Genomic DNA, 16,672 nt, shown 5'->3' with positions numbered 1-16,672 from the left:
GCGTGCTTAATTATTGAATCACCTGTTAATGGAAAAAGCCGTCTGCTAATTATGAACGCATGCTCATCTTTGCTTTACGCTCCTTTATGCCGTATCCTTGGCTCTTAATTGACGCAAAGTGCTAGGGCGAGCGGAGCTCGGGTGGCGAGCTGCGTAGCGAACAAAAGTTAATTCAATCATAAAAGCGGGCCATAGCTATAAAAAACTCCCGCTTACCCATAATTCTGCATAAAGTAAATTGGGAAATGTATGATAAATGACAGGGCCGCAGCAGCAACAACAATGCTGCAATGAGTGGAAGGAAAGAAAAATTGGTCGGTAGGAAAAACCTTGTGAAATATTAATGCGCCGGCATATAAATAAAATAAGTAGTAATTGTGGCTAGTGGAGGTTGTACTCAGACTCAGGCGGTTGGCCGATGGGTCTGGGCTGGTGGGGTAGTTGGTAGCCCCTGCCCGGTGGCCGGTCGCCGGTGGCCGATGGCCATGTCTTTGCACAAAAAGTTATGAAAATTGCATTTTAATCTGAAAACGAATTGTTTATTATTTCGCTGAGGTTTAAATTTGTTGAAATAATTGCATTGAGCGGGCTGGTGGTTGGTTGGGGCTGCACCACCGCCACCGCCGGATTGAGAGGAAACGGCAACAACGGCAACGGCATCGGCAACGGCAATCGGAGGCAGGCAGGCAGGCAGCTAGCCAGGACGAACGAGAACGATGGCCACAGGAATACACAACAATGCCACACACAAGCACAGGCACAAGCACAGGCACAAGCACACATGCAGAGCAGTTAACAATTGCCGAGAAGGCGGGCTGAGAGGGGTTGAAGGAAGTGTCCTGGTCCTGGTCCTGGTCCTGTGCATGGTCCTGGTCTTGGTCCTGTCCCTGCGCTGGTGCCTTGCTCCGGCATTGGCGAACAAAGAACGGGGCAAAATTGTGCATGTAATCAGTTTCAAGTGTGTGCTGCAAGAGGGTTATTCGAGAAAGCCATTCCGTTGCCCCCCGCTATGCCGCTATGGGGCCTGGGGATGGGACCCGGCCCCCTTCCCCTTTCGCAGTCCCCGCTGCCCATCAGCTTGTCATCTGAAAAGTATGCAACGTTGTCGTCGTGGACGCGACTTTGTTGCTGCCGTTTTATTTCGCCTTTGGCATGCTTTCCATCGCGTACCGCTTATCCAGCGGATGCAGCAGCCTATTGGGCAGGTGTGGGCCCTATGAAAACAAAGGGAGTCTTTGAAACAATTGATTGGGATTAAAAAAGTGTATTGATGTTGTCTAATTTTGAACAACAAACACTCAATTCACCCCCAAATCTTCCTTTATAAACGAATCTGGAATTGAAAGTATAGATTTCTATGTGTATGCTTTTGGAGTGTGCTGAAGTGAGCTCGTGGCGTAAATCAGTGGGAGAAATATATATAGTTACATATACAGAAATATTTTATAATAATATATTTATTATCTAGCAACTTTCTGTTTTCCATGGTATACTCCAGTCGAACCTTTTTGCCTTGGCGCTCGTTCTGGGCTGTTGTGCTGGTGTTGGTTTTTATGCGCAAAAATTGATTTTTATGCACTTTTCACTCACACTGAGACACACTCATACCGCTGCATACCCGTACACGTATAAATTATTGTTCATAAAGTATATTTTATGAAAGCAACGACTCACAGCAAATTATAAGGTATTAAGTGAGCATGGATGGCGTTCGCACGTATCCACATCCACGTGCAAGAGTGCTACCGTGAGAATGCGAGTGTGTGTGTGTGTGTGTGTGCTCCCCCGACACTTTCTAGAACTGGCGGCGACAAAAACAAAGCAAAGGAAAAATGTCATAAAATATGAGGACACGCTCTCTACATGCTCATATTACAATAATTGCAAAATTGTGTAGGAAAAAGCGAAAGATTTTGAAAAAATGATTTCACTTTAAGTCGTCTGGCAAATTGAGTAGTTACTCAGCCCTGCCGAGTCTTCCACTCCCCCTCCCAATCCCACTCTCACTCCTCTCACACAGATACACACATGCAGTGCACTGCTAATGAAGGCGTTAAGCAAGTCCTTGCCATCGCCATCGCCATCGCCTCCGCGCTGCGTCTCCGCGGTATGCTCGAGCACGGCTAGCCAATTACGGGAGCGCGGTTCGGTTCGGTTCGGTTCTCGGGCTCGTTACGCAACGTGCTAAAAATCAAAACTCCATGAAATAAACCAATTTAAAAAGTTCAAAAACTAATTTTGCGCTTAGTTTGTCTGATAAAAGAAGACGATGGCGACGGCGTTGGCATAGCGCACCAGAAGAAGAAAAAATACCAGAGAACTCATCCTCGAGTGTGTCGGTGTAGTGTGTCTGCCACTAAGTGTATGTGTGTGTGTGTGTGTGCCAGTGGGCCAGTGTGTGTGTGGGATGAGATGTCGCTGCAGCAGTTTGCTTTTTGGTTTAACACACAGCAAAACATGTAAAACTTCAAGCAAGAGCAAGAGGAGGAGCAAGAGCAGGAGCAGCATCAGCAACAGGAGCAGGGGGAGGAGCAGATCGGATGGCGTTGTCAGCGCCGATGCTGCCAGGAGCACATTTAAATATTTAAACGACAACACGTGTGAAAACATTGGCGATGCCATTGGGCTTTAACTCCAGCTGATGGGATGATGATGGTGATGATGATGATGGGAGGATGGGAGGATGGTGTGCATGATGCTGATGATGCGCTGATGGTGGCAGTCGGGCTGGATGGATGGATATGTATGTATGTACTCCCCGACTCCTGACTCACCTGAAATCGGAGGTCGATCAGAGGGGGAGAACTGCTCGCTGCTCACTTTTCACTTTATTAATTGCACAAGTTTGCAATTGTTTTTGCTGTCACTTTATTTTTATCGCCAGCGCACTTTGTTTGTCTGTATGCGTGACCCTCTCTCTCCCTCTCCTTGTGTGTGAGTGTGTGTGTGTGTGTGTGTTTATGTGAGAGTCAGCTCAAAGTTGCCAACTGCAATAATTTTTGCGACTTCAGCGATTTTTTTGCCACTTGAACGCGTAGCAGGGCAGAGCGACAACCAACCCTCCAGCATTTGCAGCAGCCACTCAAGGTATGCCCTCTCCATTCTCCAGTCATACCATTGCTGCTGCTGCTGCTGCTGCTGCCGTACTCTTTGTAATATTGTAGCATTTGTCTTTTAGTGGAAATCTCTTTTTGAGTGTGTCTCGCAGTGGGAATGTGGGAGGGAGGGAAAGAGGGAAGGAAATAGCGGCGTAGAGTGCTAGAGCCAGAGCATACATACATACATATACACACATCCATTTGCATATAAATGCTTGGCATGGCATGGGGCAAGAAGCATTTGCATGTGAAAACAATTGTAGCAGCACCGCACCGAACCGCACCAAAACTCTGCTCCTCCCTCCTTCGCACTCGCTGTGCCATAAAATAAATAGACAAAATGATAATAAGTTTAGACATAGACAAAAAACTTGAAGCCAAATGAAAAACTGCAGCGGATTTGGCTGCAGAGCGTAAGCTGTTGTGAAAAATGTGTGGCATGCTTTTAGGCTGCACACCCAAATGCGATAGAGACAGAGAGAGTGCGAGTGAAACAAAGAATGAATGAAACAATCAAACGTGATGGAAAGAGAGTAGCTTTCTAGAGCAAGGCAGAGCACTCACTCACGCACGCACAAAGCCAAACAAATTTGATTTGATTGCCTTGTCAGGGTAAGTGAGAGAGAGAGAGAGGGAGTTACTGAGCGGAGGGACTCCCTGCCGATAGCTTATCTACAGCTATAGCTATGGCCTGAGCTTGCGGTATTTTATGGCGCCTCTTTTTTAATGGCTTAATGCCGCCAAAAACAAATATAAAACAATTCGCATGCGACGATGCCATCTCAAATTGGCAGCTAATTTCGGTTTATGTGTGTCATATTTCTTTTTATATGCACCACTCACAAGCACATTCGTACACACACACACACACTGACAAATGTGAGAGCCAAGCAATAAACATGGCCAAAACGCATTAAAAAAGTAAGGTAACCAGCATGACCTCAGACTACCATCTCCATCTATGCAACTCCACATTCAGCTCAATTTCAAACAGAGACGCTGTCCAATTCCCAGTCGCAGTCGCAGTCCCAGCTTCACCTCGCTTCACCTCTCGATGCCACGCCCTGGGCTGCCATTAACATTTAAGTAAATTGATCAGCACATTTAAATGCGATCACGATGATGATGGCGAACCGCTGGGTCCAATTAGTGGCGTGCTGCGGGCCCGGAGCTGCTGCTGCTGGTGCTGCTGGAACGATAGCTCTCTGTGACTGTTTTCGTCTGCGGATTGCAGTGCGCACGACGCCCGACGCTCGACGTGCATTGAATATTTGCATATAAATTTTCTACAGAAACACATAGTTTTGGGCCCTGGTTCTGGTTCTGGGTCTGGTTATGGTTCTGGGACGGGGAATAGAAATATATGGTGTGTATGGTAAGGTTATGGAGCCATCGCCAGTCCCAGATCTGCGGCATAAATTTCGATGGCTGGCTGTGGCGTCGGCCTCGTCTGATAGTCAACATATTGGATATAAATTTAGACGGACGTGACACAACTTAAGTCATAACCTAAATAAATATCACGCAATAATGAGACACATTTGCGACAAAATCGGAAAACACAGCATCCCGATAGAACAGCAAAAGCAGCATCCACAGCTCCACCTCCACTCCACGCACTCACGGCCACCAAACAAATGCCGCCGGCGCTTGGCTTAATGTTTGATCATTTTGTTTGGCAATTTATTTTATTGGTTATTGCATTTTAAACCAAAAACTCGGCGGGCCACGCACAGCGCTCGTTGCTACGTGCGCCCTGCCATTTGTTTGCTTTTAATGGAAATGGAAATCATTTTTGCATTTAACAACATAAACAGCCCGTCACCACGTCTCTCCCCCAAAAAAAAGTGAGTGAGATGCTCCGTCAGTCAGTCAGGCAGTCAGTCAGGCAGTAAGGCAGTCATGGAGTCATGGAGCCAGCAGTCGGTAGGGGGAAAAGTTCAAATTCCATAAGTAAACAGAGACGCACGCACAGCCAGCAAGTTGTATTCTCGTGGACTGTCGATGCCGCTGGCAGCTGCACCTGTCAGGGCCGCGTCGAACGATAGACAGACATGGACTGGGATGTGGGATGTGCGATGGAGAGTTGCCTCACAATGGACGAGAATTTATGTTTGGGATCAAAAAGTTCCCTAACCTCTGAACCGTGCAGGTGCTTGCAACCGAATATCTCTTCCGATGGGGGAGCGATTAGATTTATTGTTTCGACCAAAATATTGATGAATAAATTACCAAACACAAAATACCTGTGCTTTACGGTTGTGGTATTGATAGATTAACAAAAAACTTGGAAAGATGACCCAAATACAAGAAATATTACAAGATTCTTAGATAGATAACATACAGAAACTCAATGCTATTGATCAAATATCTATCTGCTTGGATCTATAGCTGGATTTTTTAACTTAATTCCTTTTTAGGCTGTATGCTAAGGAGTTTATTTATCCGGTAGGAAAGTTCCAACATTTAACATGTTTCGTTTGGAATATTATTCAAGGAATACCGTATTTTTACCCATCTGGGTATCTGTATTTGAGGATCTCCAGTGTGACCAGAGAACTTCGTGAACTTTAAGGCATTTCTGTTGAGTGCTTTCCATACAATTTATTCTGTAGCCTTATCAAAGTTGACTTACTTCCTTTTTTTACCACATATCCGTAGAGATTTGCCTCAAGGCCTTAGCAAAGTCATCAGTCATCAATATGGTATGTGATTTACGAGTGAGTATGCCTTGTCTGACCCGGATCACCTCAGTTTAGCATCCAATTAATACCTCCATAATTTATATGAGAGAAATAAATATTTTTTATGCTCGTTCGTTTGCTCTTGGTGCTCCATGGTGCGTCTGTCAAATGGAATGAATGTGTTGGAAAAACTGATTTTATTTCGTTTGTCGTTGCCATTGCACACACGCACACATAATTCCATAAAGTGACAGAAACATGTGTACAAATTTGTTGCTACGGCGCCGAAGACGGACGGCCCCGACGAGGAGGAGACAGGACCAGGGAGATCTACGCATTGTAACTACATTTGTTGCTGATGGTGCAGGAGAAGCAGTGGCTAGCGGCAGGCAGCAGTTGGCCATAAACAAATTCGAGGCAAATCTTCGGGGCAGAGCAGTCAGTTGCAGAGATGTAGATGGAGACATAGATGGAAATGCAGATGCAGAAGCAGAGCTCCGGCTCGAGCTAAGCTGTTTACTTTAAGCTCGAGGCTGCATGTGGACCGCGGAGGAGCAGGAGGAGGGGGAGCTGCAGTTGAGTGGGTCGTTTGCCGCTCGCCTGCACTTTCATCGAAGGCCTGGAGCGTCCGACTCTACTTGCAGTCTACTGGAGTCGACTCAAGTCGAGGAGAGTCGGGACTCAAATGTAGCGCAACTAAGCTCAATTTACAGTTCAGCAAGCTTTTGATTGTTGGCTGATGTGTTTATTTGATTTTAAATATGCCGCTTAAATATTTTGACTATTTATCAGAGGGCATTAGAGCACTGTGCTGCCGCTGGCCGACGGCCGCCTCAAGTGGCAGCCGTTGCTCCGGCATTGTCTTCATTGTTGCTGCTGTTGCTGTGATTATTGCTAAGAGGCTTAAACGCCTCGTCGCTCTCGAGCCGAACTATTCGAGGGACCTAAGCCCGGACAGTTAACAAATGATTACAAACAGTGCAACAAATTGTTAAAAATAAATTATGATTTTATTATTATTTAAATGCCGGGCGGCGGAAGCAGAGACCAGCTGCTCAGACACGGCCCACAGTGTTAAAGCGGAACGCCACGGCCATAATTTAGAGCCCGAAAAGAAAAACGAGAAAAACCAAGCTGCCCCCTGCTTTTCCCCCTGCGGACTGCAGTCTCGCTTCTGTGTGTGTGTGTGCCACTCTCTCAATGGGTGTGTGTGAGTGTCGCCTGAAACTACAAAAGACCGCATTGTGTGTGATTTATACACCTTAAGCTTCGATGAACGCTATTACACAAACAGCCAGCAGTGCTTGGGGCAGCGACATAGAGAGCGTTTTTTCTTCTTTTGGCAACTTGGCGCATAGCCACCAGACAAAGCGGCAGACGCCGACATTTGGCGGCAATGAAGCCATAGCCATGAAATGGAAATGCATTCAAGTGTGTTTAAGCCCGTGCAGCCTCTGGTGGCGACTCCACTCCTACTCCCACTCTACGCCTGTCCGCCTGTCTGCCTGCCTGCCTGCCACGGCCAAATACGTATGCGACTCCAGATAAGACGTGCTCGATAGAGTCCACAGAAAAAAAATGAACTCATTTTACGCCTGCATCTTTGTGACTGTCTCCTCTTCTTACCATCTCCCATCCCAAATCGCTAGCTCTATCTCCCTGGTACTCTGTGTGTGTATGCGAGCCAGTTGACGTTAACAAGCAGAAGCGTACGACGGAATTGAAAAAAAACTGTAGGAAGAAGTTTATCAAGTCAATTGAGACCTGCGACAAAAGACCAAGAAGCAGCAACAACAACAGTCGTTGGCCGTAAGCATCAGCATCAGCATCAGAACCAGCAGCAAAAGCATCGGCAGCAGCAGCAGCAGCAGCATCGGCAGCAGCGTCATCATCTCAGCGACTGCTTTTGGCTGCAATGTCTGAATCATCAACGTGTGGCAGCATTGTCGTGTGCATGTCGTCGGTATCTTTATCAGCAGGCCCGCAGATGCAGCAGGGAAGAGCCGGCGAGGCAGCGCGACAATGGCATCATCTGAATGGCAATGTATATAGTTTTAGATTGCCGAACAAAGGCAAGACAGTAACATCGGAGAGGAATCTAATTTGCATGCAATACGATTTTTGATAAAAGCTTTTACCCCAACATCAAATAAAACGACAATGCAACAACACACTCAGAGTCTGCAGCTGTGTCCGTGCCACATCGCATCGCTCGACTATTCATAAGAATAACACCCAAAGCCAGATAAGAAAAGCCAGGGACAGAGACAGATATAGATATAGATGAAGATGGAGATGAGTATGGGGATGAGGGTGGATATAAGAGGATGAAGCCAGTGCTAGAGCCAGAGCCAAAGGCAATCAAAAAGTGCATTTGCGTGTGCCGTTTGCTGTCGCCCCAAGCTGAGCATCGTAGAGTGTTGGGGCTGACGCTGACGCTGACGTCGAGGAGTCTCCCAGGTAACTAGTTGCGACCCGAACGGGTGGAGCACCCCATGAGCACCCTGAGAAGCATGAACTGCAAGTCACAATTTGACACATGATCCATGGCATTGTCGTGTCTGACACGCGTTTTATCTCCGCATTGGGAATCTGCGGGGGCGAATGCCATTGAGAAGGGGTCTGTCTGGGAGCGGGTGTGGGCGTGGGCTTGGGCACATGATGTGCATGCATGCGTTTTCCTAAATGATTTCCAAAGAATTTTTATTGGTGAAAAAGGAAAAGCGAAAGCGAAAACAAAAACACTACCAGCTCCGGGCCGGATCATGCAACAACGACAGCCAGAACGACTGAAATGGGGAGCGTAGGAAACTTTATTGGCGTCTTCAAATTGTCAACTCGAAGTTCCGAAGTGTTTTATTTTATGCTTTGTTTCTCATATTTTCCGATGCCTTTTGTTGCCCTGCCCTGCCCTGCCCCTTGTTTTATCGCACATCTGTAAAAGGGCTGCGCCGGCTATAGCTATGGCTATGGCTATGACTATGACTTTGAGTTTGAGTATCCGAATGAGTGGAGTGCGGGAGGGATTGTGAGAGTATTGCTGTGGGCAATGGTTATGGGGCCGTTGGGCTGGAGTCGAAGTTGAAGACTATGACGATGGCTTTTTATTATGCGCATTTCGGTTTTTATGCCTCGGTTCCGGCATGTTTTCGTACCCATATCTAAATATCGTACTTAAACGTTTACATGTGTGAGCGATGCGATGCGATTCGAAGGGACAGAGACCCGTTGGATAGGGGAAGAGAGCCCCGCTCTCCATTTAGTAAGCAGAGTGTCAATATTTATTTTGGAAGGGTTTTTAATGATGTGGCTGGTTTTATGGGGCATCAAATGGCTCTGTCAACACTTGCTCGGCCACGTCTTTTGCAATGCCTTCGATAATGTTTCGATGTCTATTAAATCAATCATTATTTTTCATACTTTATGGACATTCCCATTTAAAGTCGGGTGTCATAATACCGATTAACAGAACGAATGAATGGGAAGGTAAGGCTTTCGAAAGTCCCCGAAGTATGAAAGCAAAATATTTGAACTTGTTATCTTCTGAATGCAGGTTTCAAACAAAAGAAGAAGAAAATAAATAGCATTGCTAACAAAAGCCTTTGATTGATCCCCGTCATGTATTGCTTGATTTGCCTGGGACGAAAGTGGTTCTTGAATTAATATTTTATATTTATTTATATTATTTATAAATCAAACTTAACCCCTGAACATTGCATATATTTCTGTTAAACTGGAATGATATAGAATATTCGCTCAAAAAGTATCTATTACTTTTTTATTACGATTGTGCGAGTACAGTGCACTCTGATAGACTTTAAATTCATTAACTGAATCGGAGCGGGCTGCAGCTGCATCTGCGGTCGAAAAGGAATAAAAATAAAACGCAACGAAAGAACTGGGAGTATTTAAATTTTAAGAGAAATAAAAACTTTCTTTTATGGCTCCAATTATAATTTGATAAAACTCCAATTTTATGGATCGCACTCGTTGGGAGAGCTCATTCCGAGAAGATATCCGCAAATTGGCGTGACATTCGAGAGGAGCCGGAAACTTTAACCTGGCAAAATGATACTCAAGATGGGGATTGCGTGCACCTCTGGCTGCTGGCTGCGATGGCTATGGCTACGGGCGGGATGGCTGCCTTTGAATGGCTCCGGTTGCTGTAGCTGCGGGTATCGGCCACAAAAACTGCCGCCAAGTTCATAACGAGCAATACTTTTTTATTGGTTTTCGCATGTGCCAGGAACCCCTAAGGCAACTAAAAATTTACATTTTTATTAAAATTTCCCCCTCTCTTGGCAGGGAAACTATATGAACCATACACTCGTACTACATATGTATGGGCCTGCTTACGTATACGTATTACATGTGCGCTTGTGTGGGGAATGAAATTGAATTCGACTGTGATTTCGGGACTTGGCTCAGCATGGGCCTGGAGAGACAGGGCAATCTAAATCCATGGGGCCATGAGGCCATGGGGCCATGGGGGGGTGAACACAGTGGGGGGCATAAATTGGTATTTATTGAACAATGGATGCGCCTCGAGGATACTTAATTAGGACTGTGCTGGCCAAATGGGGGCTGAGTGGAGGGGGCTGGGCTCTCTGGTTCTGGTAAGCCGCTTACAAGTTGGCTTACCTGCCCTCGTTCCCATCAATCAAACCGAAGTATGGCTATTTTGACAGCTATATTCGAAATTTTCCAGCCTCCCCGTGTGCTCCGTGTTGGGGTGGGGCATGTTTAAGGGGAGACAGCGGGTGACTCGACTCTTTTCTGGACTTTCGCTACCGCTCAGATCCAGTCGATTCCTTCGTCCTTCAGGCACAGGCACGGCACAGCTGCTGCTTTCCCTGCGCTTAGAATTCATTTTCAACTTTCCCATATATCTACATATACTATATGCATAATAAATTTCCATTTGCTTTTGTTAACGTTAACGTTTAACCCACACAACCCGGCGACGCTGCCGCTGCCCTCTCGCTGCCCTCTCGCTGCCCTCTCTCTCTTCCTCTCTCTCTCTGCATAGGTTCAAACTGGTACGCGCCGCCTTAAACATGTGTTTATGGATGCTGTGTGGCATGTGGCTGTGTGTGTGTGTGCGTGTCTGTGTGCTTTGCTTACATATTATGTACATATTTTTTGGCCTCTTGTTTTGCACGCCGTCGATAAGCGCGCCGGCCCCCACTCCGGCTCCGCTTATCAAAAGTTGCCCAAGCCCCAGCCGTCACCCCCTCCCCATCCCCATCCGCAGCAGCAGCAGCAGTCCAAGCTGTTTACTTGAGCAACAATCTGCTGCCAGGCACAGAGCAGCCAGCCAACACCAAGAACCCAGCAGCCAGCACCCAGCAGCCAGTCTCGGCTCAAGCCTCAGTCTCAGTTCCACTCTTCGTGGCAGAGTCGAGGCAGTTTTCGGTGCTTAAAGCTCTTAAGACTTTAACGCGACTTTAATACATACTGTACATCCTTATACATCAGCGGCGTGCCTCAATCCCATCTTCGTCTTCGTCTTCGCCTCCGGTAACAACTGCTTCCGAAATTTTAAATTCACAATGCGGCGCACACTTCGATTGATTCTGGTCCGGCTCGTCCTCGTCATCCTGCTGCTGTCGACATTGTGCCACACACGTAAGCCACATACAGTCAGAGCCCGGCAGTGGCATTGGCCATTGATAATGCATAGATCGAAATAAGAGGAGTACTCTTCTGTGTATCTCCTGTCTGACGTAGAGCCCAGCTGCCAGACGCCGACGCCCGCCAAGAGCCCCGGCCAGTGTGTGCACTTCAGCGCCTGCCGCTTCGTCCTGCGCGAGTATGCGATGTACAAGGAGCACATGCCACCCGCCGTGATGCGGTTCCTGCAGAGATCCCGCTGCAGGCCCAAGCGCGACGGCGTAAGTTGGAAAAGCCATTACGGCAGAGGGGGTCCTAGGGCGTGGGCCGAATAAAACTGTCTGGCAACAGCAATAACAATCGAATGGCTCTAATTCTAATGAAATTTCTCTCTCTGTTTCACATGGCATTGTGTGGTTCCTCCTCCTCCCCGGCAACATCAACATCAACATCAACGCGGACAACAAAGTATCATTTGTGCTGCGAACTCAAAGATGTGATTCCCGCGAACGCCAACTCGAAGCTGAAGTAAATCAACTTCAAAGTACATCATGTGTGGCACACTCGTATTTGTACTCGTATCCGTGCATGTGGGTGTCTGTGGATGTGTGCTTTGATCTGCCGGATTGCTGAAGGCAGGATTGTTTGGGAACACGGGTGCTGTGCCCAAAATGTTATGGTTATGCGGCAGCGTCTGTAATTATAATGTGTACACGAATTATGTATTAAGTGCGCCTCGCCGTCTCGTCAGCCAAGGCAGCAGATGCTGAGACACAATAAAAATGAAAAGTTTAGCTCTAATCTTGGGAGCTTCTGCACGCGGGGGTGGTTCTTGAACTTCCCCGGACAGAGCACCATCACACATAACTGATTTTGTATGCCGTTTTGTATCTAAATTTGATCCAAACCCTTCTCAGGCGATGGATTAAAGACTAAAGTGTCAAATCTTTTGTGAAAATAAAGCCTATTCTATTCCAAATATTAAAACCAGCAATATATCTTAATCGAGTGTCTACAAAAACAGTTAAATTCTCGGCGTTAAAGTCGGCGTTCTCCTATGAAAAGGGAAACATGTAACAATTGCATATTAAATTTGTTTTCTTTTAATTTTTAAATTTCTCCTTTTCTGTCCTTAATTGGTCATGGGAATGGGAGCAAATTTTGAGCTTCTAACTGTTGGGCCAAGGACATTTCTGTCCACTCTCGAGTCAGTTGGTTGCAATAATTAAATTGCTAGACTTGAGTGGTCTGATACCTGATAGCTCCCATATTCCTTGAGCTTTAAAGACTTTTACTTTTGACTTTTGGTAATCAATCTATGTACATATATCCTGCTAGTTGTATTAGCAGCAAATGATTCAATTAAAGTTCAGTTCGGGTTTGTTATGTCCTCAGCATTTACCCGACTTACTTCCCGATGTTGCATTCAAAAATAGTGGCAGCCAGCGGCGTGAGTTAATTTAGTTTTGATTTATGTATCTTTTGTGGCAGCCCTCGTCGCTTTGCTGGCCCGCCTTTCCCCCTGTTGTGTGCTTTAATGTGCCAGATTTTAAGTGACATTCGGGAGACGCTAAAAGGCCGTCTAAAAATCACGCAACATTAAAATGATTTATGCAGAATAATTTCAGTGTAAATGAAGCAGACTCCGGGCTGACCGGACCCACAGCCGGCGATCCCGCAGTCGACAAGCAGCCGGTTGCCAGAAACATTAGTGGTTAGTCCAGACCATAGATGAGGACTGGAGGTTGAGCTGGAGCTGCAGCCTGGGCTGGGGCTGGGGCTCGGTCTGGGGCTGGGTCTGGGGCTGAGGCGTTGAAATGTAGACACCTTGTGCGCGCAAGCTGCTCGAATTTCGAGCCCATGCCGGAGGCGACTCGGAGGCGCTGGCCAAAACTGTGGCAGGGGCAGGGGCAGGGGCAGCGGCAGGACAGCGCCAGAGACATTGTCAGAGGCTGCAGCTGAGCTGTTGCTGTTGCTGTTTTTGCTGGGGCGGCTGCAACACGAACGCGCCGCCCAGTCGCTGAAATTGCAGACAGCGGCCAGCAGCAGCAGATGATAAATGGCCCGAGAGCACATTTGAGCTGCTGCTTGATGTTGCTGCTGCCGCTGCCGCTGCTGCTGCCGCTGCTGATGCTGATCTATTAGACAAACGCACGCCCAAGGCGTCTGCTCGCACATACTCATGCATATTTCTCGCCCGGACCGGGACTCGTATCCGAGATGGGGCATTCCCCATGCCCGACGCCCGCCGCCCGACGCACGACTCCATGGGCTATTTATGGAAAGTTTACCATGAGATAAAGTTGAACAACATGCCAGAAAAACGGCAATTTTCCTGATTATTTTTGTCGCTTTTAAACTAAAAATCTCTGGCTGTCAGAAATTAAATGGAAAGCAGCTTCTAAAGCGCGCCTGCTGCTGGAAAGTTGCCTTTTGCGTGCAAACATGTTTAGGATAATGCAGCTGCACTCTCCTAGGCTTTAGAGTTGGCCAGCAGCTCCACCGCTCCAACGCTCCATCTTTTCCCCTTTGTTGCTGGGAATTGTTGAAGTATTTGCATTGTTGCTGTGCTGCTGTGTGTCTGATGCTGTTGCGGTGCAACAAATGTTGTTAACAAGCATATTTTGACAGCTCAACAAGATGTTGCCAGATGCGCGAACAGCAAGAGCAATAGCAACAGCAACAGCAACAGCAACATCAGAAACAAGTGCAACACCAACAGCAATGAGGCCATATGCATATGTTGCATGCATTTTAGATGCTATAAAAGGCGGGCAGACGCAAGACAGTCCATATGGGGGTGACTATGGGAAAGTTGTGGCTTTTGATACTCGAACGAGTATGCCTCGGCCGGTGGTCGGGGACTCTGCCAGAGGCTCTAGCCAGAGGGGCAAGTATGGCCATGGCAATTGAAGTTAGTGAGGCGCAGAGTCCATTGCTTTCATCTGGGTTGTTGTTCTGTTGCTGGTGATGGTGCTGTTGCTGGTCCTGAGCACTCGAGAGCATAAAATGTGGAACATATTGTTCTTGTTGCCTTCTGTCCCATAAACATGGGGCACCAACAAAGTTGCCCTGTCGGCTGAGCCTTGTTTTTTATTTTTAAAACTATTTTGTGCATTTTAATAAACATTGCAGCACGTTTAATGAAAAGCGGATGGGATAGGGATCGGGATCGGGGGCACACATACGTGGGGAAAGAGAGGGGAAGACGCCAGTGCGGTCGCATCTCTGCAACTGCCAGGCAACTCCTGGCCACATCTATTTGCTAATTGCATTTCGTTGTTGTTGCGCAAGTGTTTGTTGTCCTGCGGTTGCATACCTTTCACGCGCACTGTTACGGTTACCACTGCTCCTGCCGACTGCCGGCTGCTGGCTGCCTGATGCCTGCTGCATGCTGCCTCTACCTCCTGCCTGTGTCTCGGTTTCTGTTTCAGTGCCTGCCGTGTCTGTCACTGCCTCTTCTCCACACGTCACTTTGGTTAAATATCGCTTTGTTTCTGTCGCAACTGACACATCTGAATGTCTTCTCCTACATCCACATGGTATTCCCACCGCATAACCCACCAACCCACTCCACTCCATCCCATCCCATCCCATCCTATGCCATCAGGTCGAGTCACATCACATCGCGTCTTGTCTATCGCATGGCAAAGAAAATGCAATTAACGAGCGCTATCAAAATTGCAATGCGGGGAAATTCGCCTTGGAAATGAAAGGCGTACAAACAAATGGCTGGCATGTGGAAAGCCAAATTGCTTTACATACTCCCATTGACACGCCGCCGAAAGAGGGGGAGTTGCAACGGCTTTATGGTTTCATGGAAGTCTCACAATCTCTCTGCAGGAGTGCAAGGAAATGCTTGGACCACTGCAACTTCGATCAGAGCTTAATCTAGTACATACATTTTAGCAATTACCTACCTCTCGAATAGTCACAATCGATTATTGTCTCAATATCACGACAATAGCATTGTCCTTTGAGTTACCAATGGAGAGGCCATTCCATTTCCATTAAATACTCGTATGCGCATGCCACAGTCTCTTTTTAGTTCGGCTTGCTGCTAATTTGTTGCAAATTTGGAGCATGCTTTCGAATCGATTCGCATCGAGCCTGAGTGACTTTCAGGGCAATCGCAAATTGCACAAATGTTCGGCTTAATGAACCTTGAGCTGACATGCGGAAAGGGAGAAGGGCATGGGGAGGGTCCGGATCAGCTCTAGGACTCTATGACTAGGACCAGCACCGAGACCACAAACAGGACAAAAACGTTTCCAGCATTTTTCTGCCAATCACGGAGAGCAACAAAAACCAAGAGGCAAAACGATGACAACGGCAACGGCAACGGCAATGGAGAAGAAGCAAAGCCAAATTGCAAGCAACCGCAAATTCAATAAATTTGAAAAGCAATTAATAACTGATTGACAAGTATTTATCTAGAAGGAAATGGCGAGCCAGCACAAAAAACCGGAGCCAAAACAAAGGCAGTAGCAGCAGCAGCAGCAGCAAAACGGAAGCGAAGCGATGCGGAGCGGAGGAGCCGGCATCCATCCACAGAGAGGATGCAAAAGGCAGCAACGATGTTGTCCAGGGGAAACCGAAACCGGGCAAATAAGCGTAATACGTTGGCCAAACACCGAGCGAGAAGCAGCTTGAAACAGAACCTGGAGAGGAGCTGGAGCTCCTCTTGGGGGGAAGTGGGGAAGTGCGGTGCCAAGCCGTGCCGGCGGAGTAGGATGCCAGCCCCTGGGAGATGGCGGAAATTCAAAACCCAAAGTCAAATGGAACACAGCAATATAACGCAACGAATTGACGGAGACCAGATAAAAGAACAATCAACAATACGAGCAACAACAGCAAAAACAGCAACAGCAGCAACCAGAGAGGTCCAGTTCTAGTCCGGTCCGAGTCCAGACTCGAGAGTCCAACGGGCCAGAAGATGTAGCATAAAATGTAGCGAAAACTTTGGAAAAATCATTAATAATGCTGGGAAAGCGCACTGGCATTGGTTTGCCGAGAGGACAAGCGCAAGGACATGCAGCTCAGCTCAGCTCTCGCGCCTCGCTCCCGGGCCCCCGGCTCCCGGATCCGGGATCCCGGCCCTTAGCTCTTGCCTCCTAGCTCTAGCTCTCAGTGCAGCTCCGTCAATCAAAGCGCAAACAGAAACAAAATGAATGGCAAACAGCGGCGACTCTGACGCTGAACGCTGGGAATGGAGACGAAGTGGATACCAGATGGAATAAGAGATGGGATGGAGATGATGTTGGGGGCAGGCATGGA

The 16,672-nt window shown here is 47.4% G+C and overlaps 1 protein-coding gene across 1 annotated transcript; it reads left to right on the top strand.

Annotated features, from left to right (window-relative positions):
- The first annotated feature begins 11,088 nt into the window (after positions 1–11,088).
- LOC4801998 (uncharacterized) lies at positions 11,089–12,189 on the top strand. The gene is made up of 3 exons (XM_033384256.1): positions 11,089–11,410; positions 11,513–11,676; positions 11,865–12,189. The coding sequence occupies exons 1-3, from the start codon at positions 11,335–11,337 to the stop codon at positions 11,925–11,927; spliced, it is 303 nt and encodes a 100-aa protein (XP_033240147.1). The 5' UTR covers positions 11,089–11,334; the 3' UTR covers positions 11,928–12,189.
- The last annotated feature ends 4,483 nt before the right edge of the window (positions 12,190–16,672 follow it).

The sequence above is a fragment of the Drosophila pseudoobscura genome, chromosome 2, assembly GCF_009870125.1.
Source record: "Drosophila pseudoobscura strain MV-25-SWS-2005 chromosome 2, UCI_Dpse_MV25, whole genome shotgun sequence".
NCBI classification, from domain to species: Eukaryota; Metazoa; Arthropoda; class Insecta; order Diptera; family Drosophilidae; genus Drosophila; species Drosophila pseudoobscura.
The sequence above is the reverse complement of the archived record's forward strand: the minus strand, read 5'-3'. Positions and strand labels throughout refer to the sequence as shown.

Bases quoted from the DNA above. Each gene is read 5' to 3' on its own strand.
- LOC4801998 (XM_033384256.1), top strand. From the start codon at position 11,335: ATGCGGCGCACACTTCGATTGATTCTGGTCCGGCTCGTCCTCGTCATC. The intron at 11,411-11,512 runs GTAAGCCACATA...TGTCTGACGTAG, and splicing joins GTCGACATTGTGCCACACAC to AGCCCAGCTGCCAGACGCCG. The intron at 11,677-11,864 runs GTAAGTTGGAAA...CGGACAACAAAG, and splicing joins GCAGGCCCAAGCGCGACGGC to TATCATTTGTGCTGCGAACT.